This window comes from Branchiostoma floridae, chromosome 16, assembly GCF_000003815.2.
Source record: "Branchiostoma floridae strain S238N-H82 chromosome 16, Bfl_VNyyK, whole genome shotgun sequence".
Classification (NCBI taxonomy): domain Eukaryota; kingdom Metazoa; phylum Chordata; class Leptocardii; order Amphioxiformes; family Branchiostomatidae; genus Branchiostoma; species Branchiostoma floridae.
This window is the reverse complement of record NC_049994.1, coordinates 4,568,534-4,583,600: the sequence shown is the minus strand read 5'-3', so window position 1 is coordinate 4,583,600 and position 15,067 is coordinate 4,568,534. Positions and strand designations below refer to the sequence as shown.

Below are 15,067 nucleotides of genomic sequence, written 5' to 3'. Positions count from 1 at the left end.
ATATAATCATTTTAATGCGAAATTTGGACAGATTTTAGTACAAGTATGCCAAAAGAGACGGTTTGCTTTTGTTCAAGAACGCGATGTCAAAATAAAGTTTTTCCTGTGTGTAAAGGGTCGCTAAGTTCCCCCCTGCTAGGACAATGGATGAGTCCATCCTCAGGTGGTTTGTAGATGCTAATCTTCTCACCCACGGTAAGTCGTCTCGCCCCCGGCACATTGAGGCACCGTGCGCTCAGCTGGTCCGACACTCCACCAATCAAATAAAACACGGCTTTGCCTCCCTCTTCGTGACATTGAAGTGTTCAGTTCAAAGACTTCTGACAAATGTTCGCTTGATCCGTCAGTTGTATGAAGGCTCTTGGGTCTTTTGTCGCAGGAGTTGCCGAACCCAAAGGACTGAAATCATGGCGTTAGACCTTTAACAAGGACGTTTGGAGATTTCTTTTCTGCGATTTGGGCTAAATTCGCCATTTTTTTTTCTCTTTTCCAGAAACGTTGACATTGTTCTGCCGTTATTATTGTTCTTCATCATTCTCTCCATTGATTCATTTCCGACAAGACTATTTGTAACAGTAAAAGAGAAAAGAAAGAGAGAAATGCCTTTACCTTGAACAACATATTCATGATTGATAAAATGACCGAACGGGGTCCAAACTTACCCCCATTATGTTTTGTTCAATAATATCTTCTTATGTTTTTTTTACATTTTCCGGTGAGCTTATTTCTTCACAAACGTATGAGGAATATATTTTGACATGTGTAGGAGTGAATCATTCCAGCTAATTATCATGATATATGCAAAAAAAATAAGAAAACAATACTAGTACGTTTTACGTTTGACGCTTTATTTCCCACCATTCAGCCCCTCACTTTTCTACAGAAAATTACATAATGATAACAAACCACATATTGAGGTGATGCACCTTGAGGACAGACCCAAAATTTAATGTCTTGAAAATTGTACATTTTGTACTTGAACACAAACTTTCCTTTATGATTTCCACAGCATTATAACAATCTCCGTAAACCATTGGCATTGATAGGAGAGGATGTAGAGCATGTTCACTGACAACGTCAAGGAAAGATTTTTGGGATGAAATTGTTTAAGGGGCACTTCAAAACATACGGGGTGTTTGAGAATTGATAATGATAAGGTTACATAACCCCGACCCTGCATGTGTATATGAATTATATCACCGTTATTTTGCCCATATGTACAGTGGTCGGGAAATATTTCGTCGAATCATATCATCCTATAAGCATAACAGTCATTCATTCATTCATTCGTGCCATAGCCTTTTAATTAGCCGTAGGTTGATTAATTAGCCGTAGGGGCAGCACAACATGTTATGCTGTATCAATAGGCATTTTAGTCCCCTGGCGGCGCCTACCTCCTCGCCGGGGCGTGGAAAGTCGTGTAAAGTGCCTTTCCCAAGGGCACAAGATCGGTGGCACGACAGACGGATTCGAACCCGCAACCTCTCGGTGCAGATCCGAACATGCTACCACTGCGCCACGCGCCCCCCCTCCTTCCCCCCTCCCACAAGCATAACAGTGGGAGCTATTAAATGGGTGTCTCATTGGCTGCGCCAAAAATAGTTTAAAGATCCAGCATCACGCGCAGGTAATGCATGTGTTTGATGACTATTCAAAAGCATTCGCAAAGTGTTGAAAATTTAGTTACAATAAACAGGTGCCAATTTCTCGTCTGAAATTAAATTACAATATTTTCCACACTAAAAATAAGTAGGAATTTCCAAACGAATATCATTCTATCAGAGCAAATATCTTTTTATGATTTTCGACACCTAAAATATAATCAATAAATAACTGTTATTGGAGGCAGAAGTTGCCGTTGCTCACGGAGAATGTCACATCGTCACAACTATGTGAACTCTTCACGAGAACATAAGTTAGCTTGTATCGAAACTGAGATTGTGACATTCCCAGTGCGGCCATTTTGTTTGGCTCATGTGATCTTCATACGCAAATGCCTCGCAAAGGACCCCTCCCACATATTCCCCTAAAACCTCGTGGTACCTTGATAGACCGGACAGATTGACGCGCCGAATGACCTGTTCTTTAAAAGACTCTACCAGACTCCCGCCTGTCTGAAAAAAGGAGACTTTGGCCAAGTTAGGAATAAAAGCCTTGTAGGAGATAATTGGCCTTGGAGTGTCGCAAACTGTACTCCTCGGTCATCTAACTGCTCTGGTGTGTTTTCTGTCCTATTTGGCCAGTTTCTACTATTTTTCAAGCGACCTTTGGAGCCTGGTAGAGGCTATTCTTTTATCGCAGTCGTGGATAGGATGGCATTTATTACATATAAAAAATTGCAGTGTGCCTCTGTGTGTGTTTGTGTGTGTGTGTGCACAACTATAACAAGAGAACCTCTGGATTAATTGCGTTTGGTATATGAGTACTGGTGTTGTGGACGCGAAGGTCCAGGTTCATTTTGGGCCCCCTGGCGACTGTTCTTCATACTGCACAAACTTCCAGTTTGTGTACTAGTATCTTTTGTCCTGGTCATGCTGTGGTCTTGTTAGACTTTCTTCCGTTACAACGAAAATATGACACACTGCAAGTTAGGTCAACACATCATGATTCTTTCTACTCATACACAGCCACTACCTGATAAAGAACAGTTCTCTCACATAGTGTCCTTTCTCCTGAGCACCAGCATATCAGTTCAGAATTCTCTCGCCACTCTATGACGTAGAGAATATGGAGGTTCACGATTCTAAGTGCGCCTGCGCAGTGCAATGCATTATGGGTAATATGTCAAAGAAGGAAGTCCCAAATTTTTGTCTCAAATTCAGTTCTTATCTCTACTATTGTCTCTATTTGCATAAAAATGTCCAGATGTATTTTTTGTTTCAGGGGCCTTCCCCTTTGATATATTACCCATACTGTATTTTCCCCACAATGCATTGTAGGTAATATGTCAAAGGTGAAAATCACTAACTTGTAAACAGTCTTACTTCGACCATTGTCTTCAGTTGCATGAAGATGTTTCCTTTGTGTTTCAGGAGCCTTGAAGTTCAACTTTGACATATCACCCACAATGCATTTCGGTGCACATGCGCACTTAGAATCGTGAAAGTCCTTACTAACAGTAGCTACCATACAGACAAATACAACATTTAGAACTCACTTCATATCACAGTCCTCACATCTCAAATAGAATAGACCATCATACCATTTAGTATAACAAATCTTTCCTACTACAAAAACAGTTGAAACAAAACAAGGTTTATCTTCCATCGATTAATCTTTAGGATAAAAACTGAATAGGTTTTCAAAAATGTTTAACTGTTAGCTAAATCAGATTGCTAATCAAAATAATATACCAATCTAGCCTAAACATTAATCATAAAAAAAATTGACTTTACACATACTCCTAAAGCACATTTACATGACGTTTTTAAAAACTTTCATCACATTACTGTTTAAAGGCCATATTGTCATTCTCATCAAATATGCCTCTTGAATGATACATGTACAAAATTCACTGCTCAAAAATCAAGTCCTCTCAAAAATCCACAAGAAAAATACATGGATGCCATGTTACAACATCTACCACACTTAATAAATCATCATCATATCACTGTATGTATATCATTCTCCACTTTTTCATACATTATGACCATGTTGAATTGATTATACGGATGACATCCTCTGAGAACCCAAAAGCTCATGTGAGCACGGAAAGTAAAAAAGGTTTGCCAAAAAAAAAGGTTGCTTTCATTATAAAATCTAAGTGGTCAGGAAGGTTGAACATATGACAACATTGAGTTTGGTGTACAAAACAATTGATTCTTCGTTTTTGTTCTTTCACATGGTTTGGTCCATCTAAAGCTTTCTTTTTTGGAAATGGACAAAACTTGATCACCATAGGGATGTCATCTTTATATTCAAATTAGCATGGCCCTGGAAAGGAATGTCAGCAAAAGTATCCCTTCAAATTAACAGCCTATGATAGTATGAAATGTTTAACACTGTTGTTAAACATTAACATGTTTTGTTTTGTTACGTTTCTTACATATAGGTTTGAAAAAAGGTATTCCTCCCCATGTCTGAATATGCACATCTTTTTGACCATCATTCAAACCAGCAAAGGCTAACATACCCCCTAAGATACATCATGGTATGTTCCTGGCAGTGCTGGGCACATATGCACGGTTTAAACCAAAGACAATTAGAGGGGTGTCAGATGGCACTTTTGTACAAATGGGTTAGTACAATAAACAATTTGAAACAAGCAGCTTCCTTGTCAAATTTGCCTATTACACAAAATAGACTGTTTTCAAAAGCACCTTCAGAGTCAAGTATATCATACTTCTTGGCAATGAAAAAAAGAAACTACATTGTAAATCCTGCGAAAAGAACTCTGCAACAGACCTGAGTCAGCTTACAGATGTGCCCTATGTGGCAGGGACTGTCATTCTCGTATAGGACTGTTTAGCCACAGTTAACGTTGTAGGGCTGATATCAATTAGGATTTTACCATGGTCAATATTGACCGAAGAAGGCCATATATGTACCAGCAGTCATGTTCTACCAACTTGATGAAAACTATTTTCCGATGAAAGTTCTCTGTATAAGATAACATATCACATGACCTTGAAAATACTCAACATAACTATACATGTACATACACATGCATGAAAATACACATGTGGATATAGCAAACAAAGGGAGGAAAATATTGGCATGGAAGTCTATACTAAATTATATCCCTTTGTACCAAATACTAGGTCAAAATGTTTGAACTTTTTAAAAATTAGATTAAGAGGTCAACTCTTATAACATGTAAATGTGAATGCTAGCCAATTAATGACTACTTCTTGATTAAAGACACTTAAACAAAGCTCCTAAGCTAGTACAGTATAAGGAGAATGAACAACTTCAAATCACAATCAGATGATCAACTGAGCATTAAAACCTTGCAACACTATGCAAGAATATATATAATATATATAGTATATACATCTGAGCATAAAATAGAGGCAATACAATTACAATAAGATCATCACAATACAAACCGCTAAAACTATGCAACAATGACATGTTATTGGTCCTCTAAAAATCACAGCAATATGCAACATCTTGGAAAAAACATGGCAGTTAGGAAACAATGGGTGGTCATCTAGCTCACTTTAAGTCAGGCTTTCAAAATACGAACCCCAAATCTTCACTAGTACATGAGTCTAATACAGGGTTGTAGCCAGCACCCATCCTTCTGTCCTTTGACAGAATTTTGCAGCTGGGGACGGAAAAAAAATTTGACCAATTCGTCTTCTGTGACGGACAAAAATTGATATGAAAAGGTATAATAAGACTGTCTCCCTTGTGTAATTTTTCACCCAAACAGATACAGTACCATTGAGCAGCTTAGTCTATCAGCAAAATGTACACCTCAAAATGCAGGAAACATCGTCTCAGAGGGTCTAGATTTCAAAATTTTCAAGGGGTGCATGCACCCGAACCACCTTAGAAACATTGCAACATCTTGCGCCTTGGGATTCAAAATCAAGGGGACGGAAAATGATTTCAGGCTGGCTACAGCCCTGGTCTAATGCCTGCCTTCTGTTAAACTGCTTTCATGTGCTTTTGCCGATGAAGGTTAGACATCCAGGTAAGAAGATACAATACAAAAAGCTCCTGGATAAGTTTCTTAAACAGTCAAATAACATCAACTATCTTTCATCAGTGACAGACCAAAGATAACGAACGCTATCTGAGACATGACCATTTATATAACAAATCTCGTAAGCTTTTGCATTGTGTGAGCATTTTTTAAGTAATATTGTACTTAGTACAATACCACAGTGAAAGGATAGCGAATAATATCTTAATGTTAGAGTTTCTAGAAGGGTTTGTATTTTGTAGCCTGAGTCTTGGCATTCTCCTATGCAAAGACATCCAACAGCGCCAACAAACCGCCTCTTGTCCATACTCTGCTATCTCAACCGTCACCATCAGTTCCTGTGGGCATCGCCACAAACCAGATGTCAGCCAATCAGAGAATAGGACTTTCAATTTTCAAAAGGGATCTTGCATATATATAAGGGTAAGCTCATTGATATCAATAAGCAAGGGGGTCAGGAACAGATGGTGATGGTTGAGATAGCAGAGTACAGACAAGAGGCAGTTGCTGGCGCTGTTGGATGTCTCTACGTAGGAGAATGAGTTTTGGGTGAGTCGAAGTTCCCACGTTTTCCTAACCGCTACTAGTTGGCCATCTCCGGATGCTGGAGCATCGGCATCAGGGCGTGTCCAACTTGCGTTGCCCCCGACAACTGGCGCGATATCGGTGGATGCTGGGATAGCGTGTGATTTTTCAGACCCTGAGTAGTTTTGTAACTCTTTCCGCAGTGGCAGCGATACGCCTTCCTGATCTTGCCGTCGTTTCTGTGTCCGTTCTTGGCGTGGTATTTGATACCGTTCACGTTCTGGAGTAGAACACAACAAGGGAATAAAGTCATACAAACAAGTATAAACACTGGATAACAATGCCCATACAGGTACTGTGTGACTGAGTGCAATGGCTGAGTGTTCGTTTGGTAAAGTTTGGCCAAAAAATCATTGCCTTCATTATAAAATCTAACTGGTCAGGTTGCCTTTATCATGAAATCTAATTAGTCAGGTTGTCTTTATTATGAAATCTAATTGGATGAACAAATGACTAAACACACAGAGTATGGTCTTCATTTTTGTTCTTTTGCATTCTTATTCTTTGGCCTTGGAAATGGCACCAGCATCTGTTTTCTGAAACTTTTTTTCAATCTATGGTACAAATTTGCTCATTTTACAGCTGCTTCCTACTCCTTACAATAATTATTATTTTTCAAGGGCTTTAAAGTCAACAGTACACAATATTTGTAAGAAGACAAAGCATTTTTTGGAGGACAGTTGTTACACAAGTGTTATTTATCTCAATACTGGTACCAAATTCCTTCAAGGAAATTACTTCAAGACATTATTCTTGACAGATTATTGTCTTAATGCTTACATCAGTAGAATGGCCAGTTAAGAACCTAAAAGCATTTTCAAGCCAAGACACTGCCAGAAAATGCATGTAAGAAGGAAATAGCCATAAAGGATTGTCAGACAGCATTCTCTTAATGCGCCATCAATACCCAAGAAAGCAGAGGACCAAACCCTTATGTCAAGGACAAACAGAATGGGCAATCTTAAGGGTTTAAGGTATCCCCAAGACATCTGGGCTTTGAGACTTAATGACTGAACATTCTTACCCTTAGAAGCATTCTTAATCACCTTAGGCCACAGGTGTAAGCAGCGTTCAGTGACTTTACTTTCAGAACACCTCATAAAATAGATACAAGGACAATAAACTCTTGTGTACTTTTTGTAAATACTTTTTTTTGCTTTCTCTATTGCTTTGTTGTTATTTTTTGCAAGTTTTGATACTTGATACCCTTAGAAGCATCTATTATCACCTTAGGCCACAGGTGTAAGCAGCGATCAGTGACTTTACTTTCAGGACACCTGATAAGATAGATACTAGTACTAGAACAGACAATAAACTTTTTAAAAATCTTATTCTTCTGTTGCTTTGTTGTTGTTTTTTGCAGGCTTTGATACCAGATCATGTTCCATGATTTTTTTACACAATGATATCAATTGCATATTGAAGGAGAGTTCCTAGGACAATAACCTCTGTAATTGTAAAGAAATTGTGTTGCTTGCTATGTGAGCTAAGGTGTTTGGTACCCTATTTAACAATTTCTTAAAGGGACATAATGTAAAATTATAGTTACTGTTTTCGGTCATTTCTCTACATAATGAGTTGAGTCTACCTTATTACAATGCACTGCAATATTTACAACGTATGGATACGACTTTGTTGCCTTTGTTGAGCCGTGAGGATGTCTTGAAATATGAGCCCTCCGCCGCTTGAGTTGTCCGCCATTTTATTCAACTCGCCGGCGAGCAAAAGTGCGCTTTAGAACGCGTTCGGTGGTTCGCTCGAATAATTACTGAAGTTTGTTGAAAGTCCCCGCTAAGCTCCGAAGATCTGCGACCACAACGGTCGATTCTGAAATCTACGGTCGCCTTACTTCCGGTAGGCTACCCGGAAGTAAGTGAATTTGGTCGCGGCTTACTTTGACGTTGTTAATAAGCACTAGAAATGTAATAAAAAGACCCAGATTTTCAAGTTCAGAACATTTGAAATTTTGGCGCCATATTTCTACATTATGTCCCTCTAACAACTCCTTTAAAATCCTTTATTTCATTCAGGAGTAATCAGGACCGATTGCCTAACCTCTGCTTGGAGAGTAGCTAATAAGATCTAGGCAGTTAGAGATGGTGTTGTACAGGCTATCACCAGATGTTAAAATAGACTGTACCATACTACTGTCAAGATGGGGGTGTCATTCTATAACTCTAAAAATGAAATGCAAAATCACCATGCATCACCAGAACCTTCAATAACTACCGACATGCCAAAATTCAAACAAATCCATCCAAAGGATCTTGAGGTTATACCTGTAGAACAAACACAGACAAAAACCAATACTCCTGTGAGAGGTCATCAGCCTCCTTCACAGAGTGATAAACTACCTTGTATCTTTTCTTGCACCCTGGAATTGGACAGGCGAATGGTTTCTCCTCATTACTGGATGGAGTCATGGAGTTGAGGATGAGTTCGGAGGTGAAGTCATCGCTCGTGGTCCACGAGTTGTCGCTGTCTGAAGACTCGCTAGACAGGTCATCATCGTCAAACTCACTCCCTACATCCAAAACAAACAAACAGGTAAACAATGTCCTCTGATGGTAACACTACTTTTGCAGAGAAAGAAGACATTAAGAAGTAATGTTGGCATGCTGTTAACTTTAACACTATGTAGTTCATATTCAAAATCATCAATGATAGCTGCTAAGTGTTTTCTGTGCGTTATAAGCATAGAAAACACTGTTGATGGTTGGTAGAAAATGCAATTAGTATAACATCAGTTACTGTTATATGACAATGCAAAAGAAAAGTTATAGCCTATAGGTATAAATTTTTTTCCACCAGACAGTTCCAAGTCATCTTTGTAAACATTAGAATAAAACAGGGTGCTGATTGGTTCAAACTCCCTCTATGAAAAAAACCCTCACCTTTGACAACAGTTTTCTTCTGATACCACCTATGAACCAACAACTAAAACCCTTCTGCACTAACCTGAGCAAATTTTGACCAAAATGGGAAAGCTTAGACCCTACCTGTTCCTTTTAACCCCAAAAGGCTCCAGGTTGGGCCAAAATGTTCAAGGAAAACGAGGGTTTCCAAGGATTTCTATAATCATATTCCCATTTTGCGCCTTCTACTGCGCAACTCAACTATAACTTTTGCTCCAAAGATTCAAGGACGGTACACATACAACTGCAGTTCTGCTACAAACAGAAAGGTGGCGGCCTTTCCCATGCATGTTACCTGTGGGAGTGATGCTCCTGATAGCTGCCACCGGAGAGAGCGCTCGCTGCGAAGGTTTCCGCTTCAGGTTCTCCAGCTGTTCCCGCCGGGCCGCGTCCGTGATGAAGCGGTGGATGTAGCTCAGAGCGAGCGAGGACGGCTGCTGTAACTCCTGTTTCTCCAGTGTCAGTGGGTCCGATTCTACAGCAAAGAGTTTTATAACATGAAAGTTCATCTGTGTTGGTCAGGGGTGGGTACAGGAAATTCAGGTACAGGTAGGGTCCAGGTCCAGAGGATCAGGTCTTATCATCTGTGAAAACTTGTGAGCGGGCAATACTCAAAACAATGGTACATGTCGCTACAAGTACAAAGGATTTCGTCATGTAGACAACACTAAATGCCTCTGTTTTAGACCAAGACTGTAGAAGCTTGGTAAGAATTCAATAACTATCAACTCTCCTTTAATTCACTCTTCTTATTTTCTTGGACCAGAAAGCCCTCAAACATGTGAACGGCTGCCGGTATAATCTGTTCATTTTCGAATCGGTCCAACATCCCGTCCATCGATTTATGCAGGTCCGTTTTTTCTGGAACAGCCCAACAAGAAAAAGATGGTTTTGTACCGGTACACTGTCAATCTGGGTGAACTGTAATATTCTAACACAAAAATTGGACTTTTTTTGTGGAAATTTTTGACTGGCTAAATCCAGTCTTTGTCAAGGAGTGAGATGTAAATTTGTAATGAGGATCTTAACATTGTTGCAGAAAGTCTAAGATTAGCATGAAAGATGCCATCTACATCAGTGCTTCACATCTCTCAACACAGATGGGATGCGCCGTTGACTTTCTGCAATTTATGGTCCACTGCTCACCAAGTCACGTGTTCTTAGGGACCGTATGGCGTTTAGTGAGGGGGGAGGGCCGGTCGCCAGAGGGTCGGGTCAAAAATTTTTTGCTAGGCCCTCCCCCTAGGTAAATTTTTTTTTGCTAGGCCCTCCCCCCAAGTCAAAATTTTTTTGCTTGGCCCTCCCCCTCCTATCAACTTTGAAAAAAATATTCAAGACGCCAATAGAACACTGCGCTCCCATTTGGAAATGTGCTTTGCGTCATACTTTTTCATGATTTCCATCGAGAAGCAGATCTCTCACCCCTAGTAAAAATAGGAAAACAGAATGGCTCAAAATATCTGCTTAATAGAGGGATAAATATCTGCTTCATAGAGGCATAAATATTTGCTTTATAGAAGCTATTTCATTGTTTTGATATTAAAACAACACCTAAAAAGCATTTGTATCTGAATTTCTAGTAAATTTGCGCCACGAAGCGGCGCGCGCCCCGCTCCCTAAATTTACGTATTGCAAGCTCGCGGGCCTGAGCGGCTTGACGGAAACTATTTTTAATTTACATATATTTTGGACTTTTTCTTGGTTCTGTGGTGGTAATAACTTACGGTAAATCGGGGAAAAAAATGAAAACCAAAACGACAGCACGATTCGACTAACCAAAACTGTAGTGGGGAGGGGGGCGCCGACGCGTGACTCTGATTTTCCCACGGCGGGGTGGACCGGTCGCCTCTCTCTAGCCGCCGGCGGGCGTGAGAACGCAGACTTGCAGGAGATCTTTTACTACTTTTAGAAATGCCACGCTTTTTTTTTGCCACGATTTCCTGCATTGCTTTAAGTTTTTTATGGGAAAATTTGCTGGTTAGATGACATTTCTATGAAAAAAAAATACGAGGGTTTCAAGTTTTTGAGAACGACGTTCCGAACACCATGTCCGGCGCCAAAGGCACGAAGAATCGCAAGGTAGGTCCGGGAAAATTTTGAAATCTTGACCCTCTTAAAAGCTATTTCCTTCAGTTTGAGGGAAATATATTGCTGACAAACAAAGCTAACTTTAATGGCATTTCAATTTAGAAATACAAAATTAAATCCCCCCAAACACATTATCACGATGTCGGTCACCAAAGGCGCGAGGCCGGTCACGTCAAAAGGGATCCAGGGAAATTTGCAAATATTTACCCTCGAGCTCTGAAACGCCATTTCTTACATTTTGAGGGCAATAAGACAGGAGTAAATTTTGCTGGCAGACTAATTCTAGAGTTTAATAACATTTCTGTAAGTGAAAAAGGTTTTCGAGGGCGTCATGCATAAGCCCCGCCCCCTCCCTTTCGCATTTTCGCTGTGTCCCGAGCGCCAACCTTGGGCGATCCCTTGCAGAGGTCCAGAAAAATTTTGAAATCTTGACCCTCTGAAACGCCGTTTCTTGGATTTTAAGGGACATATTTTGCTGGCAGACCAAGCTATTTTTTTTTGCTTGGCCCTCCCCCCAAGTCAAAATTTTTTTGCTAGGCCCTCCCCCTGGCAAAATATTTTTTTGCTTGGCCCTCCCCCCCCTGGCGACCGGCCCTCCCCCCTCGCTAAATACCGTACGGTCCCTTATATCTGTATAACGTGACATCAAAGAGCCCGCAGATTGCATGCTGCGATTGGACAGTCAAAAGTTTGAGTTAAGTCTTTTGGGTTGGATGTTACAATTTTATTGATTCAGGACAAACAGTTATGGTACAGAACATGACTGAGATTGTGGTCCACACTCTATGGTAATAATCTTGGAAGGGTTGGCAAGTCTTGAAAAATTCAAATACCCCGTAACGGCACTGAACTTTAATCCAACGCAACTTTAATCCAACACTTTTCAGAACCCATCTGTCAGTCAAAAACTAGCTCCGGTATGCAAATTCTTTTGAGTGCTTTACAAAACCAGTAAGGTATACGACTTAAAACCTTGCAAGTTTGAGCTCACAAAGATCACACGTTGCAGCGACAAGTTAATCAATCTTCCGGTATGTTTTCATGCCGTTAATCAAGCCGTGGGAGGAGGGCAGCGATTGTAATTTCAAGCAATTCTACTCTTTGTCCTCACATTACACATTAATCATCACAGTGAATATAGCGAAATATTAATAAACTGTCCATCCAGCACAGCCAACCTGCCTTGAAGTGTCCCTCTTTAAAGTACAGGGCCAGGCTTTGTTACACAAATTCAGTGGAAATCCGAACACGCGCCATTTTGAATCATATTTCAGCACGCCCCTTCACCCCTATTTATGAAAGTGATCACATCCAAAGGCCAGTAGGATGGATCTCACCGGCGATACCAACAGCCCCCACATGGGGGACGTACTGTAGGGAGTTTGTACTGTGTTTTGCGGGTATATTTTTTGGGAGCCATTCACAAACAACGTATTTTGCCACCATTTGCTTACCAAACAACTGATGAAAAGTTTCATAGAACGTCATAACTGTGTAGTAGAACAGCAGAACGGATTTGCCGCTGGTTGAAGCATTTTTGGGCCATGTTTTGATCGCGACTATCAGCAGTTTACTGACATGCCGATTTGCCAATTTAACCTTGAGTAAGTGCCTGCCAATTGATACAAATTTGTCGTTGTAAATATGAAATCCATAGATAAACAGCCTTGTTATATTATTATGTTGGATTAAAGTTCCACTGGGAATAGAATCCCAAGGGACTTGCTATCCGTTACACTCTTTTTTAAGTGTTATTTTCTCGCGACACCACAGAAAGTTGCAGGCCAATGCATGTGTAGCAATAGCCGGAGAAACATAGTAAACTATGCACTAAACAGTTTTTGGAATGCGCAAAAGCCTGCTCGTTTATTTATGGTTCAGTTTTGAATATGCTGGAATGTGTTGGATTAAAGTTCAGTGCCGTTAACCCTAAACTTCTAAAGGGCAAGTGCATCAGAAAAAAAACAACAACTTTTCACTGAACCAAAATCAAAACGATCTTTTTCTATATATTCTTATTTGCAAAATCCTTATATTTTTCAGTAAGGCCAATTAGCAAGTACATTTTCATAGATGACATCAGCACACGCATTGATTTTTGTCTGATTTTGAAAAAAACAAACGATAAATTTTGTTACCTTCTGGTGATGGTTAATACAGCAAAATGTAAAAATGTGCTGTAAACAATGTTATGTCTGTAACAGAATTGTCAGTAGGAGATTTCTAACTGGCTGTCCAAAGAGGCGTCACTCTACATGCTTCCTTTAATTACTAGTAGCAGTAACGTTACATGACTATTGCTATTGTTAACTCAAAACCAGCACAAAAACTTAATTTGCACTTAACCGCAAAATGGATACACTGCAAACTGAAATGCATTTGCGAGATATTAATTAAGCACTACCACTAGATCCATCAATGCCCCAATGGACCATGCCTTCTCCAACCTTCATAAAATCAACCCTGCCCACCCCCGCTGACCTGGATAAATGGACAGGTCCAACTCTACATCACCTGGATTACCGGCGACATCAAAGCACTGGTGCGTAACCATGGCAACCATATCTCACGCACAATAAGTAGCTAAACTCTAAACAACGATCTGTCTGATTCGCTAGTTCAAAATCGGTCAAATCTACGCCCTAGAGTCTCTAAACTGTGTCGGTCACGTGACCTAGCAAAGCTGCGCATTTTGTCAGTACGTGACGCATGATTGTAGGACGCGAGCGTCGGTGACGTTCTACGTGCACGTAAAGCACGCACGTGAGACGTGCACGTCGCGGGACGGCTCCTACCTATATGTTGGTCCTCGATGTGGAGTATGAGGTCGCCCAGGGAAGGGAAGGTCAACCCGCAACCACCGAATCTGCAGACGTGAACGAAGAACGCCGCCATCTTTTGTTAGGGCCGCGGCACCTTACGGGGGAGGGCAGGTTACATTTAAATGGACGCCCGGGCTCAAAACACACAAAAAACAAAGATAGCGAGTTATCTAGAGATTCAAATCACGACATACACAAACCCAACCAAAATAAAACTTCCCATAAATAGTCTTACAATATTCTCGAAGACTGCTTGGATGTGATTTCGTGAAAACAAATTTTAAAGAGATGTTACCGAACGTACGAGTGGTATCGCCCGACCTATGCGGCCCACCTGTGCTGTGCTAACCCAGTCCATAACGGCCCCAGGGGATTAGAGGTCAATGAGTAATTTGTATCTATGAATAAGTAATTCTGTATATTAGATGCAAAACTGTTTCGTGTGGTCATGAGAGTAAATGAAATGTATATCTCATGCAGACACTTTTTTTTTACATCAGAACTTCACAAAACGTAAACGTAACATTTTTAGTGGATCCAGACGATCCAGAAAGCAATATGAGCGACCTATTCTCGGTTGATCTTCTCTACAAATATGGTTCTTTTCAACGATCACTTGTTTGTTTGTTTGTTTGTTTGTTTGTTTGTTTGTTTGTTTGCGGAAATAGTAAAGAAGTTATTAATGGATTTTTGGCCGGATACCGAGTTTCCAGCTTGACCTTGGCCTGTTAGTCTATATACACAATTTTTACATACATGGTACAAAACACAACAATGTACATGATAGAGAGAACTGCTACCGTGATAATTGAAGTCCGTTTCAAATGATTTGGGCCGTTCTCTAAAAGAAGGTAGCCTCCATAGCAGGCTCTCTATGGGCTTTTTTGGCACTTTTGCTGGCCATTTCTTTTTGTACTGGGTCGCTGATTGCTGGCCTCTCTCATAGCCGCCCAATTGGCCCTAAAATGGGCGGCTATGAGAGAGGCCAGCAATCAGCGACCCTA

General features: G+C 40.4%; 1 protein-coding gene across 1 annotated transcript; it reads right to left on the bottom strand.

Annotated features, from left to right (window-relative positions):
• Positions 1-6,090: 6,090 nt before the first annotated feature.
• LOC118403813 (juxtaposed with another zinc finger protein 1-like) lies at positions 6,091-14,364 on the bottom strand. Its single transcript, XM_035802632.1, has 4 exons — positions 14,037-14,364; positions 9,449-9,628; positions 8,593-8,762; positions 6,091-6,458 (listed from the first exon to the last, which is right to left on the bottom strand). The coding sequence occupies exons 1-4, from the start codon at positions 14,134-14,136 to the stop codon at positions 6,237-6,239; spliced, it is 672 nt and encodes a 223-aa protein (XP_035658525.1). The 5' UTR covers positions 14,137-14,364; the 3' UTR covers positions 6,091-6,236.
• Between the last annotated feature and the right edge of the window lie 703 nt (positions 14,365-15,067).